At 39.2% G+C, this 24,761-nt stretch overlaps 2 protein-coding genes across 3 annotated transcripts in view; both read right to left on the bottom strand.

The window, feature by feature from the left end:
- hivep3a (HIVEP zinc finger 3a) overlaps window positions 1-1,449 on the bottom strand; it is a 38,221-nt gene extending 36,772 nt beyond the window's left edge. For both annotated transcript variants that reach the window (XM_072675427.1, XM_072675426.1), the window contains exon 1: window positions 1,292-1,449. The gene's annotated coding sequence lies outside the window, so the exon portion shown is untranslated. The remainder of the gene's footprint in view (window positions 1-1,291) is intronic.
- A 7,400-nt stretch (window positions 1,450-8,849) lies between these two features.
- On the bottom strand, window positions 8,850-18,376 carry serinc2 (serine incorporator 2). The gene is made up of 10 exons (XM_072675425.1): window positions 18,302-18,376; window positions 17,673-17,834; window positions 16,246-16,433; window positions 15,227-15,306; window positions 14,396-14,530; window positions 13,889-14,058; window positions 13,623-13,713; window positions 11,561-11,714; window positions 11,065-11,277; window positions 8,850-10,356 (listed from the first exon to the last, which is right to left on the bottom strand). Exons 1-10 carry the CDS (start codon window positions 18,338-18,340, stop codon window positions 10,218-10,220), a joined length of 1,371 nt encoding a protein of 456 aa, XP_072531526.1. The 5' UTR covers window positions 18,341-18,376; the 3' UTR covers window positions 8,850-10,217.
- Between the last annotated feature and the right edge of the window lie 6,385 nt (window positions 18,377-24,761).

Below are 24,761 nucleotides of genomic sequence, written 5' to 3'. Positions count from 1 at the left end.
CAGTACATACAGTATAAACAGTACATGGGCAATTTACCGTATATACAATACATGGAGCATATATATATATATATATATATATATATATATATAAATATATATATATATATATATATATATATATATATATATATATATATATATACATATATATACCTTATAAATTGTGGGCTCTAGCCTTATTTCTACGTAGAGAGTGGGAACATTATAACATTATGACCACACAACTGAACCCTATTAGAACATGCTGTCTTAACATGTGCGTCCCGTGAACGCAGGGGGAAAAAGGCACAGGCTGGTGCGCATCCCTCCTTTATGTTGGCTTTAGCGCTGAAGGCATTGCCACGGTGGAACAAAGGCGAAGGAATAACCGTGCACCTCCGCGGACTAGCTCTGTAATGCTTTCCACATGCGGTGCCATGCACATCTTTTTCCCGTATCGACCCCCGTTGAACCCGGTCTGGTGCGGAGAGCGCGATTATGTAATGTTATTGATGGTTTTAGCCCCGCTGCGAACAATGCCGGAGCGGTTGCTAACGCTTAACCCCGTTAGAACAGCGGAGGCGCACACCTGCAAAAGAAGGCAAGCCATTGCCTGCCAGTGCAAATGCATGTTAAAGCTACCATCGAAAAAGCTCTTCTCTGATTTATCAAACAAAACAAGTAACCGTCTGGCCTCCATTTTTCACTACGCGCTATGCATCCTCCCCGCTCCCACATACGGTAAGAGCTACTGTAGTCCAGATGCTGAGGCTGGAAGGACCGCATTTGCATCGCACAGAACAGAACGCTAGGTAAAAATAAACTGCTGCCTTAAATAATTTGCATTATTCAGATAAATTGCACACGGATTCATTGCATCTGCATTCATGTACACTAGCTAACTTTATTTGGACCACTGTCTCTTTTTCAGTGCACTGTGCACTATTTGCTCACTTTCATTCACTAAACCTGGAGTGAACGTCAGTCACTCACAGCTTAAATATGCAACAACCAACAAGGATAAACTAAGTCTCACTAAAAGGCCGCTTTCTTATACTGGCCATCTTCAAGCTTGCGGCGTTCATGCCCTACAACTATCTGAGGGCAAACAGCAGCCCTTGCAACACTGTTGCTCCATGCATGTCAACGCATGGCAGCGTGACTCCGGGCATGCATGCGATCCTGCACGAGCTTCACTATCCGCAGTACTGTGGGCCCTTTGGTCCGCGGACGCTATAAGGACGCTGACAGACCAGCAACAAAATGAGGGGGGTTGTAAGCGGAAGAATCAAGGCTAGCGTTTCGTTACCTTGATGGCGTGACTCTTCTTCTCTCTACTCGCGTAATGTTACTCTCCGTGCATTTAGATTTAGGTCACACGCAACGCACAGGCCGGCGTCCACATTGCCTTCCCGCCCCCTGGTCCTTCCAGTACGGGCGCGCGCCGGAGCTGCAGTTCTCGCGCAGCTGCCCGCGCCACGAACACGAGCGCCGCGCGCCACACCAGCCCGCACGAGACCGTGGAAGCCACGCCCCCCTCCCCCCTGCCTTCTTTCCCCCTCGCTTCCCATCTTCCAGTCAGCCCAATAAACTAAGGCGGCCCTTTGTTCTCACACGATAAGGTTTTCCCCGAAATATATAGTCAAGCTGGTCGCATACTGAGGTAAAAGAGGTTTGTCTGGGCCACCTGTCTTGTTTTGAGGCGCTGACCGGGAAAACTGCATCCCGGCTGGCCTAGTTGACCGAATAAAATAGCTATCATCCTTCCATCTATTAGCAAAGAAACAGAACTTGCCCCTTAGCTCACATTATATGTGCAAAAGTATCCCTCTAATAGTGAATTCTGCATATATTATATGCTAAGATGAGACAGTCGATCAGAATTTTAGAAAATCATCTGAAATCTGAAAAAAAAAATGAGTTCAGCTTAACACCATCAAACTCTCAATCATTATTAATCATTAATCATTAATCATTATCATTAGGTCAAACGTTTATTGTAAAAAAGTGTCTCAGGCATCATTAATCAATGTAGCTGGCAATACAAACCCTTCAGACCATTGCCACCGCTGTTAAAACACCTGTTCACAGTAAATATCATAGTGAATATCATTCTTAACCATTCTTGATTATGTACAAATATCAATAAAACAGTGGAGCTTTCCGTTGTTTGCACAGGCGCTGAGTTGCATACACATTACCCATATAATTTCCATAAAAAAGCAAGGTCAATAGAATAGAAAGCTCTTCAGCAACCACACACCAATGCCAAATGCCCAACAACAACAGAAGTATTAAGCCACTCGTTGTTGGGGTGTGTGGCAATGGAGCTGTGTTCTCTGGAGTACTGGATTGCCAGAACTAATCACCCAACATCAGTCCCTGACCTCACTGAAGCTGTTGTATCTGAATGCCATCAAATCCTTACAGCAATCTTAAATCATCTAGTGTAAAGCTTTCCTAGCAGAGCAGGGGGTGTTACTTCAGCGAATAGGGACAACATCTCTATTAATATCCTTGATTTCAGACACAATGTTGGATGAGCAGGCGTCTACAAACCTTTGGGCATTGGATGTACAAACTCAACTTTATCTTGTTGGCCTGTATATTCAGTCTCATGGCTTGTGGTACTGTGGTATGTTCCCAGTCAAAGGAGGTTCTTTCCATTTCAGTGGACTGCATTTGGTAATGGCCAAATTAAAACTGGGCAGCTATTTTTAGGCCTAGCCTATTTCTATGGCGAGGGCCCTTTAGAGTCTCTCCCTAGTGTGCCAACCATTTCTGTTGATCCTCAAACGGTTTCCAGTGAACGCCGAAAAGGCATAATGAACACCTCTGAGACAAGTTATTCCTACATGGGTGTTTTTCCACCTGCATTGCCATGATTTCATTCCTGAACGTTAAAGTCAGGAAAGGCCAAGTATGATAATCAGCATACTGTGTATGGAGTCAGCAGGGCGAGGATCATCTGTTGAGCTTACAAAAGCTTTTCTAATACTGCCAGGCACTTGTACTGAGGCATAGGTACAACATACACTCACCAAGCATTTTATTGGAGCACTATACTAATACTGGTTAGGGTCTCCCTTTGCTCTCAAAACAGCTTCCACAAGATGTTGGAAAGAATTACTTTGCAATTCTGGCCCATGTTGACATCATTGCATCACACAATTCCTGCAGCTATTTCAGATGCTATTACAGACTTTCATGCTGTGACTTTCCTGTTCTACCACATCCCAAATGTGTTCTACTGGATTCAGATTCAGTGACTGGAAAAGCTAATGAAGAACACTTAACTCATTGTGATGTTCATAAAATCTGTTTGAGATGGCTTTTGCTTTGTGACATGGTGCATTTTTATGCTGGAAGTAGCTGTTAGAAGATGGGTAAACTGTGGGTTTACTGATGGGTAAATCATGATGGGATGAAAATGGTCATCAAAGATACTCAAATAGACCATAGCATTTTTCTTAGCATTGATTGATATTAACAGGCTCATAGTGTGCCAAGAAAACAGTCCCAACACTGTTGCACCACCTTCACCAGCCTGGACTGTTGACACAAGGCAGGTTTGGTCTGTGGATTCACGTCGTTGGCACCCAATTTGGGCCCCGGCAGAAATTGAGAGTCATCAGACCAGACTACATCTTTCCAATCTTCAACTGTCCAGTTTTGATGAGCTTGTGTCCACTGCAGCCTCAGCTTTCTGTTCTTGGCTGACAGAAGTGAAACCCAACATGTCTGTTTTAGCCCATCTGCCCTAAGATGTTTTGAGTTACTGTAGCCTTTCTGTCAGCCTAAACCAGTCTGCCAATTCTCCTTAGACATGTCTCATCATCAAGGCGCAGAACTGCTGCTAATTGGATTTTTTTTTATTGCACATTTATGAGTAAACTCTCGTCTTGCACCAACAATGCCACATTCAAAATCATCGAGGTTGATGTGAACATTACCTTAAGCGTATCTGCATGAGTCCATGTATTTCACTGCTGCCACACAACTGGCTGATTAGATATGAAATAAAGCGCCAGTTCACACTGCAGGTAATTCATATTTGTTGTTGTAGTGTGAACATCAGGACTACATCTCCCTGGATTAGTATTACCAAGTCATTTCTTTCTACAGAGTTAGGGTCCAGTCCAACAACAGCTTAACATTGGGCTGTTTTGGAGTCCAATAAATACATAATCAAATACAGGTTTGAAATTCCCAGTCAAATCTAAACATCTGTCTAACAGCAGTAATCATTTTAAACAGCCATCTGCCAATATGGAAATGATTCCAAGATCACACAGTCCTAGTAAAATTCTGTACATAGCAATATGTAGTAAATTGACCTCTGCTTGAACAGCCTGATCAGAATGAATGATCAGAACTTTTGTCATGACTCTGCAGGAGTTAACCTTAGACAGCTGTGAGGGGAAAGTGGGGTTTTGGATTGTGAATACATTTGGTGTGACACTTCCACCGCACATTAACTGTAGGTCAGTGATTGTGAGTGTTTGTTTACTGGATAGTTCAGCAGAAGTGCAGGAGAGTGGCCTATTTAGACTACTGTTAAAAAGATCATTTCAGATTAGAGCGGTGAAGCACAGTTGAACACTTGAGCTTGCAGTCTAAATGTAGTCATATACTGCAACATCCTGCAGTGTCCCAACACAGACATGATGGCAGCCTTATGCAAGCATTAAGTCACCCTCTTACTCTGGCCTGTGTTGTGGCGCAGTCGATGGTTATATAACGGAATTAGATTTGCCTGATGCTTCCTGCTGTGTGTGTGTGGCGGAGGGGGGCCCGAGAGCCTGCTATCGACTGACAGACAGTCATCAGGAGTAATATATGTGAGAGAGAGAGAGAGAAATGAAAGATTCTCCACCACGTGGTGGTGTGTGGGGGGAAAGAACAGGGAGTTCCACAGACCAGGGGGAATCCTGTCTGCTGCTGACACACAGAGGAGAGTGATATTTAATCCACAGAGTGACAATGTCACTACTATTGGTATCACTTACATTACCACTAAATGTTACAGACACCAGCCTGTGTTTTACAGTGTCTCAGAAGATGTCAGCACATATTGAGTTTGTTTCAACTTCAGATTGAATTTCCAGAGGCACTAATGCAGTAAAATGGGAATGTACAGTATTTTGATGGCAAAGCTTCAACTACTTACTGCAGTGGAAAAAATGACCTGGGAATTGCTTGGTCACTCTCACTCTCTCACTCCCACACAGGTATGTTTTAAAGTAATCTTCTAATATGTCTAATATTGTGTAGTTCCCCTCATACAACCAGAACACCTCTAATCACTCAAGGCATGTACTACACCTCTAAAGACCTCTAAAGGTGTGCTGTGGTCTCTGCCACCAAGACATTATCAGCATATACTTTGTAAAATGAGGCCTGTATGGATCGCATCAATGAGCACCATTCTACATACCGGAAACACCTCACAATACTTGCTATCTTATTTAAACTTCAGACATTTAGTATGGTTTGCTCTTGATTGGTGAAGAGAGCGGTCTCACGATGGCAAGTTCCAAAGAGCTCTCTGAGGCCTTCAGAAAGAAAGCTGTCTGCTAAATCATTTACATGTGTAACAACTGGTAACATTGGCCAGGTCAAGATCAGAAGTCTTCAACAATGCGTGCAAAGGGAGAAATACTTGTTCCAGAAGTCCTGGTCTTTGTCTAGGTGTTCTCTAGGTGTTCTATGTAGACATGTCAGCCCCCCCAAAACACTATCTATGAAAATCCAACTTGTGTGGTCTCTTTCTGATTATAGTTGCTGTACTTTTACATCAACAGTGGCAAGAACTACTTGTAGGTTCTGTGATGACATTTTAGGGTTGCTGAAGACTTCATTGCTGAAATATAGCCTAACCCGGCCATAATGGCAGTTGTTAAATGTTCGCCATTTGTAACCCATTTTTGTCAGACAGTAAAATGGCTGATCTCCTATCGATTTATTTTTTAATGCAGACTCATCTGTATCTACAGCCTTCTTTCTGAAGGCCTTAGAGAGCTCTTTGAATCTTACCACAGTTATTCCACTCAACAATAAAGAGCAAAACAAACTAAACGTCTGAGGTTTAAATTAGACCTCTCTAACTGAAATCCTCTTTAACCATGTTCTAAGTATTTGGCCCCAGTGTGATGCACTAGGATCTTTTTTTGATCAATTTTGTATTTGATTATTATTCATTATTATTTTAGTGATGACATGCATGTAATTGCAATCAACAGGCATTACTAAACTACCATTTTACACTCCACCAACACCCAAATCACACACTAAAACGTACTCTATGAACTTTACATGAAGCAATTCTAAATAAAGAACCTCTAAAAAGGACTGTAACCAGAATGTAATAGTAAGAGAATGTGGTGGAAGCCAGTGCTTTTGTAGCAGCTGTCAGCCCTGCCAGCCATAGATGACATACTCTTATTTGCAATATGAAAAGTAAAGCGTATCGGTTGAAGAGAAGAATGAAGAGAAAAATCAGCACATCTGGATAATTTCAGAAAGTATGCAAAAAAGTGTTACTGTTTCATAATTTAGCGTACAAAGATGGGAGGCTAGTCCCGTCAGATATCTTTTGTATACATATATAGATATGTGTTGTATACATTCTATGACACATATTAAAATGTATGATTATGTCTGGTGGTTTGGGTTACTGCCAATATGTAAGAAAGATCTGTTTCCCAATCTTTCCCATTATGTAGTTTTGTTTTTTTTTTATGTGAAAGTAAGCATGAATATTTAAAAGACAGTCTGAGACTCTTCCAAATCCATTCTACAATTGGATGATATCTTAGTCCTGCTTCTCAGAAATTTTTATGGGTTTTTTAATGGTGCACCTGTTTGTAATTTTAGGCATGTTTTGTAGTGCGTTCCAACTTTTTCCTAACAAGAAAATTGCATTTCTATTAAAAACATTTAAGAAATGTTTCAGACAAACAGGAAATAATTGTGGAGTAAATTATTATTTGATCCATCGCTGATTTTGTATGCTTGCCCACTGACAAAGAAATGAACAGTCTTTTTTTATTTAAATGGTAGGTTTATTTTTACAATGAGATATAGAACATCAAAAAGAAAATCCAGAAAAAACACTTTACATAAAGTACATAAACTGATTTGCATTTTTTGAGTGAAATAAGTATTTGATCCCCCTAGCAAAACAAGACTTAGTTCTTGGTGGCAAAACCCTTGTTGGCAAGCACAAAGGTCAGTGTTGTAGTTGACCAGGTTTGCGCACATATCAGGAGGAATTTTGGTCCACTCATCTTTGCAGATCATCTCTAAATCACTATGGTTTTGAGGCTGTCACTTGGCAAATAGTAGTTTCAGCTCCCTCCACAGGTTTTCTATGGGATTAAGGTCTGGTGACTGGCTAGGCCACTCCATGTGCTCCATGACCCTAACGTGCATCTTCTTCAGCCACTCCTTTGTTGTCCTGGCTGTATGTTTCGCGTCATTGTCGTGCTGGAAGACCCATGCACAACTCATTTTCAGTGTCCTGTTAGAGGGAAGGAGGTCCATCCTGCCGCCGATGCAGTGAAGTTGTCCTGTGCCCTCAGCAGAGAAACGCCCCCAAAGCATAAGGTTTCCACCTCCCTGTTCTTGGGGGCTGATTTCTTATCTTTTTTATCATCATTGATACCCCCACGAGGTGAGATCTTGAGTGGAGCCCCGGACTGAGGTTGCTTGATGGTCATTTGGTGGTTCTTTAATTTTCAAACAATTGCACCAACAGTTGTTTTCTTCTCACCCAGCTTCTTGCTTATGCTTTTGTAGCCCATTACAGCTTTGTGCAGGTCTACGATCCTGTCCCTGACATCCTTAGACAGCTCTTTGGTCTTGCCCATCTTGGAGAGGTTGGAATCTGATTGATCAATTTTGTGGACAGGTCTCTTTTATACAGGTGTCTAATGCAGGTAACAAGTTGAAATCGGGAGTATCTAAGCAGTCTGTGGGAGCAAGAACTCTTAATGGTTGCTAAGGGACCAAATACTTTTTTCACTCAATTTCACAAATTGTATTTGATGCGATGTTCAGGATTTCATTTGAATATTCTATCTCTCACACTTATAATAAAATGAGAGTCACTGTAATTGTGGCATGGGCAATGGTTATGTCATATTTACTATGTTTCCCCAATAGCATCAATTCTGCCAATAAATAAATAGTGTGCTCTGAATTTCACAGAAAACATAGTTAACATGGTTCTTATTCACATTTAGAAAACCAACATGATTGGAATAAAGATATGCAAATGTTTGCATATATATAGGACAATATGTACCATTTTGTAATAATGATGTGTTCATTGTACATATGTAAGCACCTGAATGGAATAAGTCAATTCTATATTTAAATCCTAACTTTTACCTGGTTGAAAGTTACACACACAGCTGTATTTATGAAAGTTAGAATATTCTTGTATAACTTGTTTGATTTATAAGCTGGTTTCACCTTTCGTACCCACCTGACTAAGAGCAGCTGTCTGAAAAGCCTTAGTCCACTGCCATGGCTTAAATCAAGTGTACAGAAAGAGTTGATCCTAGATCTCTCCCTCTCTCTCTCTAGCAGCGGAGCAGTATGAATGTGGGTCTTGTGTTCACCCCACCTCATGCCAGTCTTGTGAGAGAGAAAATCACATTCCCCAAAACAGCTCAGGCCAAAATGTGTTCCTTTCAGGCACATATATGTGTGTATGTGTGTGTGTTTGTGTGTGTGTGTGTGTGTGTGTGTCTATGTGCGAATGAGTGAGTTAGGGTCCCCTGTGACAGGAACACTCTGGGTTGGTCATGTGACAACTCAAAGAATGTTTAAAGGCGGAAGAAAATCACAAGCCATTAGTGTAACTTGTCAACTTGGTGTGTTCCCGCTTTATACTACATAGTTTAAAACTGCACAGATAACACTAGCCCAATACAAAGCCATTATTGTTTAACCATGTGACAAATGCAGTTCAGCTAAATTTGTTGATATACAAGGTTTAATTGTATAGTCTGTAACAATGTGTGAAAAGTCCCAAAAAACATCATTATAAAAAAAGACACATCTTTTGATAAGATATATAAAATGATATATGTATTAAAAAAAAGATTTTAAAAAGTCAAAAGAAATCTAACAATATTGTCTCAGTTCCATACGACATAATGTAGTGCAAACAATAAAATGAAATTTTTTACATTATCAAGCTAGGTTTGATTTGGCGGCTTTAGCATATATTGTCATTATATATAAACACACAGGTACATATACATGAATATATAGTGTCTAGATACTCCCCAAGATTAATTTCTGACAAATATATAAATGTAGGGTTTACAAATATATTTCTCATTTGTTGAGGAACTACAGTAATTTGTTACATGGTCTCTCCATTTTCACAGGCTCAAAAGTAACTGGACAATTAACTGCCCAGGCGAAAAGGTTTCTTGGCAGATGAAATCAACTTGAGTACGAAGAAGAAACGAAAGGGTTCATGAAATAAAGCATACCACACAATCTATCAAACATGGTGGAGACAAAACCCACAAACAAGCAGCAACAGGAGGAAAATGCAATAAAGGCCTGGTAAACCATCTTAAAGGAAGAAATTCTGGTGATGTTCATGGACTTCAGACAGTCACTGACTGCAAATGATTAGGATTCAATTTTAGGGAAGAAGGAGGGGAAAAAAAAAAAAAAAAAAAAAAACTCACCCTGTTACATCAGAGCCTGTGAAAATCAATTGCAAATCATTTCAAATCCATTGCAGTGATACGCAAAGGCAACATTACAAAAATGGTCACTGTCCCTTATGGACCTGACTGTGTGTGTGTGTGTGTGTCCGTACACACATAGTTTACATACATATCATTGTTGTTTTCAATATGTCTGGTTTCACTTATGATTTAGCTCAGATGCATACCTTTTAAACTATACATTCAGCATTATGAGGCAAATTTTAACCCCACCTCAATGTGTTGGTGTATTTGTTTTAGTATTTGTGGGGATCGTTTTTCAGCACACAATCAAGTTTGTCAGTAGCTCACCATTTGTGGCCAAAGTATGGGCTGATCCAGTTACCATAATGTAATGTTTGAGTTGAAGGTAAAGGGATGTTCAAAAGTAAAGTACATATTTGGTTAAAGAATGTATGCCTATAAAACTAAAAATCTACAATATGGATGAGGTCAACAAGATTTGAGTAGACCTGAGTGAAATGATATTTTGGGCGTTTAGCTGAAGTCCCGGTTGGAGAAGATCAGAGGAGCCACAAGGGTCCAGAGGTACAGCGCCAAGACCAGCCAACTTGAGCTGATCTTCACCCACACTGCTGGCATTGTGCTTTGCATGACCTGGTAGTCTGTGTCAGGCCTATTACAAGAAAGGATAGGAAGGAATGGAAAAAAGGAACAGAAGGAAAAAGAAGAGAGGTGTTTGTTTAGTGGGGGCAAGGCAGGAATGGAATGTCCTAATTACTTTGTAGCACCTTAGTACAACGTGATTTCGGTTTAAGTGGTTTTGGTTGGAAACCTGTGAAAAACGCCTTTCAATTGAATTCTATTCTATTGAAGAATTTTGTATTCTGACGTGAAGAGACCTAGCAGAAAAAACAATGAGCTTTAGATGTATAAGGACTGTGAGCATTCGGCAGGCAGCAGTTCTTTCCAGTAAGAAGCATCAGTAGCATGTATTTATTCGTTTTTCCACATGTTTATAATTTTAGACTGCAGTGTTCATGTGTTGCTGCTAAACAATTCAATTATAATGTATTGATGACCCCAGTCAAATAGGGGGTTCTTTGAAAAAGGTTCCCACTAGTAAATACAGCACTGTAGTGCCATTCATGTGCGCTCGATATTTCCACACAAGGCAGCATAAGCCCAGTGTTTGTTAGCCTAGCAATATTAGCCTAGCACATCCCTTTTGAAACCAAAGAAGTCAGACAAACTTCTTGGCTTATCAACTGTATCTAGGATAAGTAAGAAATAATGTTCAGTTGATGTTTTGCTAAACTATTTCTTATGTTAACTTTGGGATTATAATTCACTCAAAATGTCTGGACCTCAGCTAGATACTCACTGATACCAGTTGGTGAGAGTCATCATAATGTAGAGAGAGGCCAGGACAAGACAAAAGTGGAAGAAGGAGTAGCTGTAGGTCACTCCATCCTCCTCATTATCTACAGCACGTCGCGCTCCATCCTCTCCAGCAATCTCTGTGTCCGCCGCCAGCCTCTCGCTCTCCTCCGTCTGCATCAGCTTATTCACCTGGGAGTTATTGGATGAGCGAATGCTGCAAGACAGGTTTGGCAGGGAGGAAAATAAACAACTGTAATTATGTGGAAAACTGTAACTAAAACCTGACCACAGCAATCCTTGAGGGCCATAGCAGTGGATGGCCAAGTGTCTGACCTGCTGTAACCAAGAAACTCAATTGTATTGAGTTGTATTTATCTAACCCATCGTAGGTTGAAAATAGTCAGAATAGAAAAGGGAAAATGGCCATTTACATTGACTGTTCGGTATATAAACCAATGGGAAACAGGGTAAACCAAACTGTCCTAGATAATGCTTACCTGGCATAAAGAGTGCAAAAGAGGAAGATGACGAGTCCCACAATGCCCTGGGCATCCCACCACTGCACTTGCCCAGGGGCAATGGTGGGGCTGGGGTCAGATGTGGTGGGGTTGTTACTGACCAGGCGAAGCAGACTTGGGTTACACTTGCGGTCTGAGGGCAAAGGATAGAGGATAACATAATGAGAATGATAAATATCATCATCATCATCATCATCACAGTTATCACAGTTATCCATGACAAGATAAATAATCAGAACACCACGCCAGGGTCACTGCTGTGCTGAGAATGGTTTACAACCCAAATAATATTTGGACCAATGGTGGTCCTATGGTGATCCCTTTCCATTGATGGATAGAATAAAATGAAGCTCAAACAATGTAGCAAAAGATTACAGTATTTCTGATAAATCAGCCAATAGGTTTAGCTACAAGCTGCATGTAATAAACTGGCAACTCAGTTATAATATTGTGTATTTGCATGCCTGTTTTTCCACTGCCTGGAACAACAACATCTAAAAAGAGAGGCCTCTTATTCCCCATCTAGATGCAGTGCATCCAAGACAGCTCTGACCTTAGCAACCATTATTGCCTGCTTAGTAACGGATGCTAGCCTCTGCGCTAAGAGTACTTGCTTCTATTTTCAGGGCAAAGAATGTTATTTCTTTTTGTGCTTCTTTCATTTTCTGTACTCAAAGTGCAAAACCAATCTTGCCATGAACAGAAAGTGTTACCCAAACAAAGTGGATCAAAGCCCGAAGTGCTCAAGCTCAATGCTCTTTTCCAATACCCAATTAAGGTGGTCACAATCAAACTTACTCATTACAATTTACCATCTCAATGAATAGGTAGTGTTTACTTGGCAGTTTGCATGATGGTAATGCACGCTTTAAATTTACCCATCACAGTAATTAAGAGCCTTGGCACTCAGACATTTATACAGTGTTATGCTTTACATATTGCTTTTTAATGTCCATGTGCTTTATTGTCATATATAGTCATAGTCATAGTGGTTCTTCTTTTCGCACATCCCAGCTTGGAAAGTAAATGGTCAGTAATGCTCAAGCGCACCTGGAGTTGAAAGTTTAAGGGTTGGGACATCCTGATCAAGTTTTTTTTTTTTTACACCCAGATTCGATCTAAAGCTCTTAATGCAGACTATTCGCAGATACCAGGCAAATCCAGTTTGTGTTGCTATAAATAATACAGCCCCACAACTTAGATAAGATGTTATAAGATATGCTGTTAATTTACAATAGTAAGCAGCAGTAAAACCCCTGTTTTCAGTAAAAAGTATTTGTATAAATCAACTTCAAATTGATGTACTTTGTTTGGGAATAACTTTTTAAATTGGTGGAACATGTAATGTAATAGAATATCTTTGTCACTGCACAGCTATGACTGAAAACATACATTGTATGTTATGATCACTTGTATGTTATAATCACTGCCACTATTAATATTACCACTATTAACCATCCTTACTCATTACTCTTACTCTTATCACTGCCATGACTGTATTAAGTTATACTACACCATGATTATTATTTTATGATTATGAATATGTTGCACACCAGAACAGGTTAACAGTTTAGATGGTTTGGTGAGTTTTGTCAATAATTTATAAATAGTTCTGACCAGAGGAGGATGGGTCCCCCATGTGAGTCCCCCATGTGAGTCTTGGTTCCTCCCAAGGTTTCTTCCTCCAGCTCTGAGAGAGTTTTTCCTTGCCACTGTCGCTGTTGGCTTGGGGGTCCTAGATACTTCATGTCTTTGTATGTTATTTATTTTTCTTTTTTTCTGACTTACTAATTACTGATTATGTAAAGCTGCTTTGTGACAACAACAGTTGTAAAAAGCGTTATACAAATACATTTGACTTGAAATTGCTTGAATACTAATAATATAGTGATCGTGACAGACGTTCAGCCAAATGACCATCCCAAAAAGACTGAAGCTTATTTGTAAGACACAGGTGCAGACGGCAGATCTGCAGCAGAGTTATGAGCAGGTTATATGGCTTTTGCAATGCGCTCCAGTAGTGGAGCAGAGTGTGACTTACTGGGGTTGTTGCTCATGGCGGACCAGGTGAGGTACATGGTATACAAGGAGATGAGAGAAGACTGCAGTAGGCCAGAGCTCGGCTGGGCTTCCTGTAGCATGGTACATGCACACAAAGACGAGCAAAAATAGGACATTAATAATATGTTCTTTGAAAAGCTTACAAAATGAGAACACATTTCTCCGCTCAGGGACAGCTTCTGCAAAAAGAGCTAGATCAATAACCTTAGTGGTCGAGAGACAAAGACACAAAAAATGCATACTTACCCTTACTTTAGGGAGAACAGAGACAACAGACACGATGATGCAGAAGATGAAGTTCAGGCTAATAAAGACTTTGTGTTCAGTGCAGTCGTCTGGCTGTGTATAGAACACATAGAACAGCACCATCGCAGCGAAGGCACACACATAGAGCACGACTGTGAAGGACAGCAGTGCTGCAGAAAACACACAAACAGAACATTTTTAACAGAAGATCAAAAAAGATTAATCACAATACACAATTTTTTTTTTTACTTTTTCAGGATCTCAACATTTACAGGACAAAAATAAATATCTAAATGTCCAGATTTTCCCAACTTCCCAGATTTTCCCAAGAGTAGATCATCGCTACATAAAATAATCCTAAATGCATGTTTTTGTCTCTAAACTGGTAAGGACAAACACACATATCTGCTTCACCCAAATAAGGCATGACACACTGTAACAGTGGTATTGAGTAAGACATGGATGTCATGGTGTAGTCATACTAGCGGCTACCATGGCTGATCATACCTGCATACCAGCACCTGTTCCCATTCTCAGCATTTTCCACCCATGTCTGGTTCCAGTTGTGAGTGAAATCCACCAGGAGGATCAGCTGAATCAGGATGAAGATGAAGGAACCCACCACGCCAAAGTAGTACCACACTGAAATGGTAACAGACCTAACTGCAGTAGAATATCAGAACTGTACAGAGTACCCAGAGATGGGCTTTGATCAGCACATTAACAAAAGACTTTTTGGTTCCCTATAGAACTTTTCAGTGCATGATTTGATGAACAGTTGTTGCAAATGCATGTGAAGAATGTAACCCCTTAGACCCTGTGTGTAAGACCACACTCCTTGGCTTTCACAACTGCATAATTAACATCTCTTTCATAGGCCCTACAATAGACCCTAATGGGATAAGTTATAAAATAGCCCAATTTACAATAGTTTCTGAATTAGGATTAGCAACTGAATAATACATTAATGTACAGGTTAAACATTTTACAACAATAAATTGCTAAATCTATTAATTTGCAAGGTTTTTCAACCAAAAGTCGGTCTTCAGAGAATCCTTATGGCACCTTCATTTTCGAGAGCATAGTGTAAAAATAATATTAATAAAAGAGTTGGGATCTGAGTAATAAGACAATAAATAGAAATAGCAAGGTATTATCCGTGCTTCCAGACTAAACAACTGCATGATTTTTATGAAAGCACAGTCTTCAGCTTATTAACAGTTTGTCCAATCTTAACAGGTAAGGAAATCAAATCTAAATCGAAAAGCTATCCTTGCTATGCTGCTCAGTTTTGTTTGTCAGAACAGACGGACAGCATTTAAAAGTAAAAAGACGTACCTGTGTTAAACATTCCATCTGGAATAAAAAAAGCACCTACAGTTATCCCAACCAGTATCAGGAACTTGAAGAACCAGAATCTACAGAAAATACACAATCAAACAAGCTGGTCATGATCATGCATGGTGACAGGGTGATTTTATTTATCCTTTGTAAGTATAACTAAAGAAACAGAATGTGTGTGGGGTGTCGTTTTGTTACGCCCTTATGAACATAACCCGAACAAATAAAATCCACTACAACACCACTAGAGGGCAGCAGTGTTACTCAAATCAAAGAGACCATTCTGTGCCAGGCACAGCACCAACACAGTAGTTACGTGTTGTTTATAGAAAATAGCCGACAGGGCTCATATTCTGGATTTAACTTGAATATAAAATATAATATTTGTATAATTTCATGTAGCAAACAGTAATTTTAAATAATTTTCCAACCTCTCTTTATCCCTTAGAAGTTAAACCCCTTGGACTCTGTAGGTAATTCCACACTTCACTCTTAGAACTACATTACTGTCATGATTAACACTGGGTCCCTATGGGACTCCACAAAAGTGCTATACCAAACAGTTACCAAATAATTCACAATAGTTCCTTAACTAGAATTCAAATTAATGATTGACTGCCCTGTAATGTGCCCCAGGCAATCCAAAAGCAGCCTGAAACACTCCTTAGAAGTTCAGGGCAGAGCTGAACTGCTGTATGTATGGATATGTGCAAATACAATGTTTTATGTAACACACACATGAAAAAAAGTAAGCAGGTTAATTTTGAAATATGGACTGAACAGAAACTTTAACTCTTTAAAAAGCCTATGGCCCGGTAGCGGGCCCGAAACCAAAGAATAGCCCAACCAGTTTGTACAGAAGCCCCTGTAGTTACTGAATAACAAACCTTAGTGTGTAATAAGCCTTGGAGTGTTAAGGGTTTAACAAGGGTTTATACACAACATTAAACTTTCTGTTTGTCACAATACAGGTCCTCTACTTGAACAAGGAGTTACTGCTACCCACACCATCATACCCATTCTGAATGGATGCTCGTGGGTCCTTGCTGCTGCGCACTCGGATCATGATGAAGGAAAAGAGAAAAAAGAAGCAAGCCATGGCGAAACACATCCTGTACACAGACTTGTAACCCACAATGATCTCACAGTTGACCTTGCCCTGAAATCCAGGTATGGACATACCCTTCTCACAAAATCCAGGAATCTGTTGAGAATAAATAGTAAAAGTGTTTACAGAAGCATAATTTTAAACAGGAGCACATTTTTAATAAAGTATGTGCTTCAATACTTAAAGGCCTTTTTAATGCATCTTCTGACCCTCAAAAAAGTCTCAAACATTCTTTTTGCAACAAAATAGCATGGCACACTTTAGGAAATGGAGCACTTTTGTATATGTGTACATGTAATAGGAGTTGTGGTACAATTACACTATAGACAGAAATGAGTAAATGTAGTTTGCTTAGCAATGGGCTGTCACAGTGTATATATGCACAGGATTTTTTCCTCCATTTTCCTTCCTAAAATCTTGCATTAACTGTTTGCACCTATTTTAACACAGTGGTTTTTCCCTGACTTTCACATGCACAAAAATAATAAGACAACTATCAGAGAGATAGCAGAAACTTTAGGAGTTGCCAAATTAACAACTTAATACATTCTTAAAAAGAAAGAATGCACCGTGAGGTCAGCAACACCAAAAGACCTGAAAGTTCATGGAGGACAACTGGAGAAGACGATCACGGACCCTGCACAACATCTAGTAAACTCTCGAGGAGGTAGGCATATCATTGGCAATCAAGTCTACAATTAAGAGAAGCCTTTGTAAATGCAAACACATAAGGGTTAACTTCAAGATGCAAACTTGAAAAACTCACTCAGAAAAAGAAATCAGATTAGCCTGATGGAACATTCAACTAATTACTTAGTGTTACTAACGAGAACCAGTCAACTCGATTGCAAATATAGTAATCTTCATTACTATATGCAAATGACTAATTCTAAAGACCTGAAAGCTAACTACAGTCGCATGCAAAAGTTCCTGTTACTGTAATTAGTTAATTGGAGCCCAAAAATGAACTGCTATGACATGGGCATGTATAGCTGCCAATGAAACTGGGTCATTGGTGTTTATTTATGATGTGGCTGCTGATAGAAGTAGCAGGATGAATTCCGATTTGTATAGAGCTATGCTTTCTGCTCAGATTCTGTGCTGTGATATCGGTGGATTGGATAGTGCTTCACAGTACAAATGGATACAGACTCAAAATCACATCTTGATTGCTTCATTGTCAATGTATGTGGTACAAAATGTTTTGCTGTCCAAATAATTATTTACATATATTCTGAAGAACTTTGAGAAAATAAAAACAAGGTATTAAAGTCATTATTATTATTATTATTATTACTACCACCATCATTGTACCACCACCATTGTTTAATATACCTTTTCCAGTTGAGTCTCCATACCAGGCATAATCATAATGATGGACACCAGGGTGCCGAGCAGCATGAAGAAGGAGAAAGCCAGGCGGGTTACAGTGGAGTTATAAGTGGAAGGGCAACATCCTGACAACAGACATGGAGCGGAGCCACACAGACATGATGCCTAAAGGATAGACATATATTAATTGTATTTAAAAAAAAAAAAAAGCATAACAGATTATTTAAAATAGAAAAAGCATGATTCGTATTGAGGCTATATACCATATGATAATACGCATAGAAGTTAGGCTATGAAATACATGTATTTTCAATAGGCCAACATGAACAGCATAAAAGACACGAAACATAGCTTTCTATGTGGTAAAAAAGTAAAAGTGTAAATCAGCAGCAAGCAGAGATAGAGAAATTTTATAGACACTTTCTGAAGTCAGTCGAGTGCCTTACAGTGGGCCTAATACGAATCCCTTTACCGTCACATGTTCCTAAGACGCAAAACCGGAACAACCGGACTTCAGTTAAGAGACTTAAAACACTTTACAACAGTCAGAAATACACGCTGGGTAAATACTCTTCTCTACACTGAGCAAACCAAAAGAGAAACACTTTGTAGAGTTTGATAAAGTTACTCACGCAGCTCGCAAGAGAACACAAAGCCATACAAGCCCCCATTTTCACTCACACAGCACGACTCCTCAAACTTCGTGAAATAAAATCAAAACACGGAAGCTTGCTTCTTCTCCTCCAAAGTGTTTTAATGAACCGAAACTCAACAGCTGAAACAGGATTGGTTAGCTGTCCTCAGCGCATTGCTGGTGGACCAATCAGACGTTGTTTCACTTGCACCGCTGCCTAAGGCGTGTCCTCTGGAGCCTCACCACTGGAGGAGCGAAACCACTGGTTTTGGATTTTCTGGTCGATCCGATACCGAAAGACACCAATGCCAATATCTCAATACGAGTACAAATACTGCTACTTTTACAAGTCTTCTTGTATCTTGTGTACACTGTAGAATTATTTATACGTTTTAATAAATAAATAAATAAATAAATAGATTATATTTACATATGAACTTTTGTACGGTTTAAATAGCTTTACAAAAGGTAACACATGATTAATATTCTGTTAACATACTATGTAAAGACAGCTAGGTTACTTACTTCACTATCATTAGGAAAAGCCAGGTGATGCATTTTAAAGCTTATAAATATCTTTTAAGCAGCTGCTGTATTCAATAAAAATAATTGATGCCCAAAAAGCGGGAGCACTGTATACAGAGATAGCAAAGCTTTTATAATGCAATTAAGAAATAGCAGGCCACATCGGTGGAGCGACAGATGCACAAATATGAACTTCATGGAATTTATCAGAAGAAAACCTTTTCTGCGTCATGGCTACAAAATTCATCATCAGACGTGGTCAAAGGAACATCTAAACAAGCTCATTGCTTTTGGGGCAAAAAAAAGTTCAGTGGGCTTAAAGTGTAACTTTTTGGCAGCAATAAGAAAATGTAGTTTTATTGTCATTTCAGTTGCAAGAAGGCCTACATTGTGGAGTGAAAATACATTCCTCCAGGACCATTGTGTAACACAGAGCAACACAACACAACAGAAGGCAGCATAAAATGCAAATGTGCAAACTTGGAACAAAAAAGCAATACAATAAATCTAAAAGACAGTAAGCCCAATAATCAGACAGGACAGTGCAGCAACCAACCCAGCACTCCATACTGATTGTGTGTGGAAAAAGTGTGACAAAGGTGCAGAGATATGTATGACATATATGTATTTCACAGTCAGCTTATAACATACAGTGACGAAAATAAGTATTTGAACACCTTGCGACTTTGCAAGTTCTTTTATGTCCATTCAAAATAGCAGTCCTGGCACTGCTGCTGGTTATGAGGCTAATATCCACCAATCAGCATAATTGCATGTCTTTTACCATACTTACATTTAGACAGGCTAAAAAAGTATGCCATTACTACAAAATGCGTGAGAGTCTTATTTAAATTTATCTAAGGAAAAGCTACAGCATACACATTTAAAGCATATTGTTAAATTCTCTTTTTTTGGGTGAATCCATTAAGGGAGAAAAGAGCTGGCTAAAGCACTTTATTACTAAAACATGAATCAAGACAGCAAACTGTTTGTTGCTTGAAATAGCTTTGTGTGCAGAAGAGGATAAATTATGAAGTAGACATAATGTTTTAGAAAATGTGTCCTACTAAAAACAAAGTACAGTGACAGATTGGTGAATGTATTAATGATTTAAAGGGCCCATATTCTACATGTTTTTAATATTTTCCCTAGGGGTACACTTACATTTGTATAGCTTCCAGTGTGTTTTGGTTACTGCACCTTTAAGATATACTGTAAGATAAATGACTTCTGTGCAGGTTGTCTGCCTAGTATTGTGCTTCATTCCAAAAGCACTCAGAGCTGAAACATTGCAGTATGAAAAAGCAGAGATGCAAATGAGTTGGTTCATGTGACATCAGACAGACACTCATACATGATAAAGGGCCTAAAAGGAACTACAGAATGTTCAGTATGACAGGGTTTGACGTGTGTTTTTTGCATGGTAATGAGATGAAATGGCATAATGTCTGTGAGTTTTCATACTCCTGTCATTAAAATACAAACACACTAACAACACCCCAGACACCACCTGTTATATCATAGTAAACATCTGGGGCATCACAGCAACCACTGGCAATCAGCAACCATGAAAAATTGCATAATTACCACTTATCAATACTTTTACCAATCACATAGTAATATCGTCTCAACTACCTGAGATACCAGGGATAGTAACACCCTAGCAACTACATGAAATATCATAGAAACCCCTTAACAATTCCCTAACAGCCACCTGGAACAGCATAAAACCCCCTAGAATCTAAAACAGATACCTCTGTAACCACCTAGCTATACCTTAGCAACCATTGGATATCCTTAACTTTGTGAACCCTGACCTTCGTCCACTCCACATCTATGTAAAATGGAAAACATATAAAAAGAAAAGAAATGAAAAGGAATAGCAAAAACTAGTTAAAATGATTTATCAGTCAATCAGCCAAGGCAGGTTTGGTATGTGAAGTTTGTTCCTTTCATTTAGAATGGAACCTCAACCTGGTCAAAAGTGAAGTAAAGTAATGAAGGAACAGGAGGAAGACTTTCTCATCCCTCAACATTCGCGAATAAGGTGTCCTTATGCAAGGCACCTAACTCCCAATAGCTCCCTGGGCGCTGAGGTAGCTGCCCACTGCTACTGGTGTTTGTTCTCACTGCCCGAGAAGCATACATCAAACTCACAAGTCTTAGTTGATTGACTGCATCTGAACTATCCCTTAAATAAAGCCAGGTTACTAGGTTTTTTAAGCTACAGTGTACAGTGCACAGACATCAAGGTAATTGCAAAGAGAGTCTGAGAATAGAAACCCGGGTAGATATTATTCATAGCAGTGGCTGGAAGAGACACTAGAGAGGGGCCTGGCAGAGATGTCTGCTTTGTACTGGAGAAAGTTACCACAGAAATTAGACAGGTGTACTAAGTAGTGGCGTCAAGGTCAAAATATCAGCATAAAACCAGTTGGAGCATATTTATCCATCTGGCCGAAATAGATCAGATGCTGTGCATTAATTACAGTTAGAGATGCCTAGTGTAATGCACTGCACAATGTGGCAAGTATAAAGGAACCAGTGCCTAGCACTGTATAAATGTAGTCAGTTCCGTAAGAATTTGGACAGTGCCCCAATTTTTAGCAATTCTGCTTACGTACACCACCTCAATGAATCTGAAATAAAGCAGTCTAGAAGTGATGTTTTATTCAAGGGGTTTAGCAAAATACTGAGTTATTCATTTAGAAATTAACATCTAGTCGAGTCAAGAATATTGGTAGGGGTATCATTGTTAAAATCAGACAAAAGCAGAGATACCTTCACGAATTTGAATACAGGGGGGTTATTTTAATATGCAAAACACTGGTAAGGTTTAAGAATAGAAAGGCCAAACATCTAAAAATGCCTCCCAAGTACTGGAAGTACAAGATTCCTTAAACAGATCAAACAACAATTAATTTAACTACACAATTAACTCCTCATGTATAACTGTTCACTTGCTGCTTATCTCCATTAAGTTAGACTGTCTATGAAGTGTATGTTGTTGCTTGCCTGGCGGGCCGGCCTAGAGGAGGCAATTTCGCTTACTGACTGACTGAGTGATTCATTTGCACAAGAACTGCCTCTTTTTTGCCTGGAAGACATTTTCTCGTACTGGCAGCCCTGACGAGAGGACTACATTTTGCTGATGAGAAGAGTTGTAATCTTAAATAAGCTGAGGTTGGGTCTCCTTGCTTGAAATATTATTGTAAAGGGAAGTGGTGCAAAGACTGTAGCTTCAACATCGCTCCCATGGCATTTGCATCGGTACCACAGCACCCCCTGGCCACTTGCCTCGCTAGCATCACCAACACCCCGATTATCACAAGCCATGTTTATGAGATATTTATAGAGAAAGTCTTTTTCAAAATAAAGAGCAGATATTTTGGTCTCAAACTTCCCAGTATTAAATTACTATTGATGACTCACCTTAATTTACGGGCTTTTAATATATTCATTTTTTGATTATATAGTTTATAATACTATGTTCATTAGGAATACTTTATAACTGCATTATTTATATAGTATATATTTATATCCACATATATTTTATACAACCTTTAGTTCCTACCAAGTAATTTGATTGGACACTTCAGGGCTGAAATCATACTATTTTTAAGAGATACATTATTAAAATAACAAACAAAAATATATTGTTTAACATATATAACATTTTTGAAATACTTGTGGAGCAAATATATATACACAGAGCAGCCATAACATTAACATTTCTGCACTCATTGTCCATTATATCAGCTCCACTTACCATACAGGAGCATTTTGTAGTTCTCTAATTTGAGACTGTAGTCTGCATACTTTTTAAACCCATTTTCACCCTGCTCTTCAATGCTCAGTACCCCACAGGATCTCCACAGAGCAGGTATTATTTGGGCGACAGTGACACTGACATGGTGATGGTGTGTTGGTGTGTGCGAGTGGATCAGACACAGCACAGCTGCAGGAGTGTTTAAAAAGACAGTTGGTCCACCTTGTAGATGTAAAGTCAGTTGCTGCACAGTTTCTGTTGCTCAACCTTCTTCAGTGGTCACAGGACGCTACCCACAGGATGCTGTTGGCTGGACATTTGTGTCTGGTGGGCTTTTATCAGTCTAGCAGTGAAGCTGAGGTGTTTAAACACTCCAGCAGTACTGTTGCATCTGATGATGTCTATACACACACTAAACAACTATTAATTGTAAAAACATTAGTTGTTATAAGTACTTTTGGGCTTTAGATGTTGTTTAGTATATATCATATTAGTATAATATATAATATATTATAATTTTTTAGTAAATAATGAAAATGTAAACAATACATCAATTCTCTCTTAACAACAACTAGGTTATAAATGGTTAGAATAAGTGATAAGATTATGCACACATTTCATTAAAGTAAATATATTTGTGACAATGACAATTTTGATGTTTTCACTGATCAACTGTCTTGGTCTTCAGATTTAACCCTCCAAAATTGGTGTAGATCAGTTGGTTTATGCTGGTTGGCCAGCATCCCAGTAGAAAAGCATCCAACCTTCTTTTGGTAGCATCAGGTGCAAAAGCCCTCTGTCTGCAGCCCAGTAGGGTAACAGCTGCAACAGACAGCTGGTATACCCCAATAAAAATACATAGACTAAATATTTTTTACACTGATCTGAAAGGCCTGCTTATGACCATATCACAACCTTGCTGATTTTCAGCATAACAGCACTCCTTTTCCTTGCTTTAATATCACTCAAACAGCAACAACTTTATTACTGTTCTTGCTTCTAATTATTGCCAGTATTATTTATTTTGGACTAAGCTATTGTTTACTTGTTTCCAGTACTTGTGCAATGATAATACATGTGGATCTAATATCATCTATTTTACACATATAAATATGTCCTCTTCCATTCTTTTACTATTGTCCTCCTTTTACATGAAGTCCACTTTTAGGTGCTTACCTAACCCTCTCTGTGATGTGACTTCGACCTCATGTTCCTGGTGAGTCATCGTTTCTCGGGACCCAGCTGGTAAGACTGAATTATGAGCGAGCTTAAATGAGGTACACGACTGACTTCTGTGGAAAATCAGCTTGTTGTCTTTTTATAACCTTTTTATAACCTTTTTTTTTTATTTATCTCAATTTGGGCAAGAGCTGGCTTGTTGGAAATGCCAGTGTAAGTTTCCTCTCAGTAGTGCAGTTTTTTTTTTTGTAATAAAATGCATATCATCGCTGTCCAAAGAAAAACATGTTTCCCAAAATAGTAACTTTACAAGACAACCATATTCACCATTTTGTGTCTGACACAGATGGAATTTGGCTTCCACCTTTAACCAATCAGTGTAATGAACACACAGTGGACAGTGAGCACACATGCCCAGAGCGGTGGGGAGTAGAAAGGGCGAAGGGCCTTGCTCAAGAGCCCAACAGTGGCAGTTTGCCGAGCCTGGGTCTTAAATCCAAAACTCTGTCATCAATAGACCAGAGCTCTAACCGCTGAGCCACCACAGCGCATGAGAAGGCAAACATGTTCTTAACCTTGAATGGAAGTCAATGTAAAATAAAAAAAATATTCCAAGTGATTCAAAGCATTTCTATTGATCTATCAATCCAGAACTATTGACAGTGTACAAAGCAGCTACAGGGTATTAAACCATGGAGAAAACTAAAAACGGACAAAAATGCAGATGAGACATGTTTTTCATTGGACAGCAGCGAAATATAGCCAGCACCTATTAATATTAGCAGTTCTTTTCAGTTTAATAATTAGTGGTAATAGATTAACAGATACTGTATGGATATTTTCTAGTACTTCTTATTATATAATTGGGTTATCTTTATGTCGATTACATGAATCCAAATGATATCCATAATTTTCACTAGAAATCCTTTTTGAATGTGCACACTTGATAAGTAATGGCATTGCTATCAGGATATTAGCCCTGGTA

The sequence above is a fragment of the Salminus brasiliensis genome, chromosome 3 (assembly GCF_030463535.1).
Source record: "Salminus brasiliensis chromosome 3, fSalBra1.hap2, whole genome shotgun sequence".
NCBI lineage: Eukaryota > Metazoa > Chordata > Actinopteri > Characiformes > Bryconidae > Salminus > Salminus brasiliensis.
This window is presented reverse-complemented; position numbering and strand designations above follow the sequence as displayed.

Coding starts and splice junctions, on each gene's coding strand:
- serinc2 (XM_072675425.1), bottom strand. CDS start 18,340: ATGGGGGCTTGTATGGCTTTGTGTTCTCTTGCGAGCTGC. Junction 16,434..17,672: donor TGGAGACTCAACTGGAAAAG/GTATATTAAACA, acceptor TATTCTCAACAG/ATTCCTGGATTTTGTGAGAA. Junction 14,531..15,226: donor AGATGGAATGTTTAACACAG/GTACGTCTTTTT, acceptor TTACCATTTCAG/TGTGGTACTACTTTGGCGTG.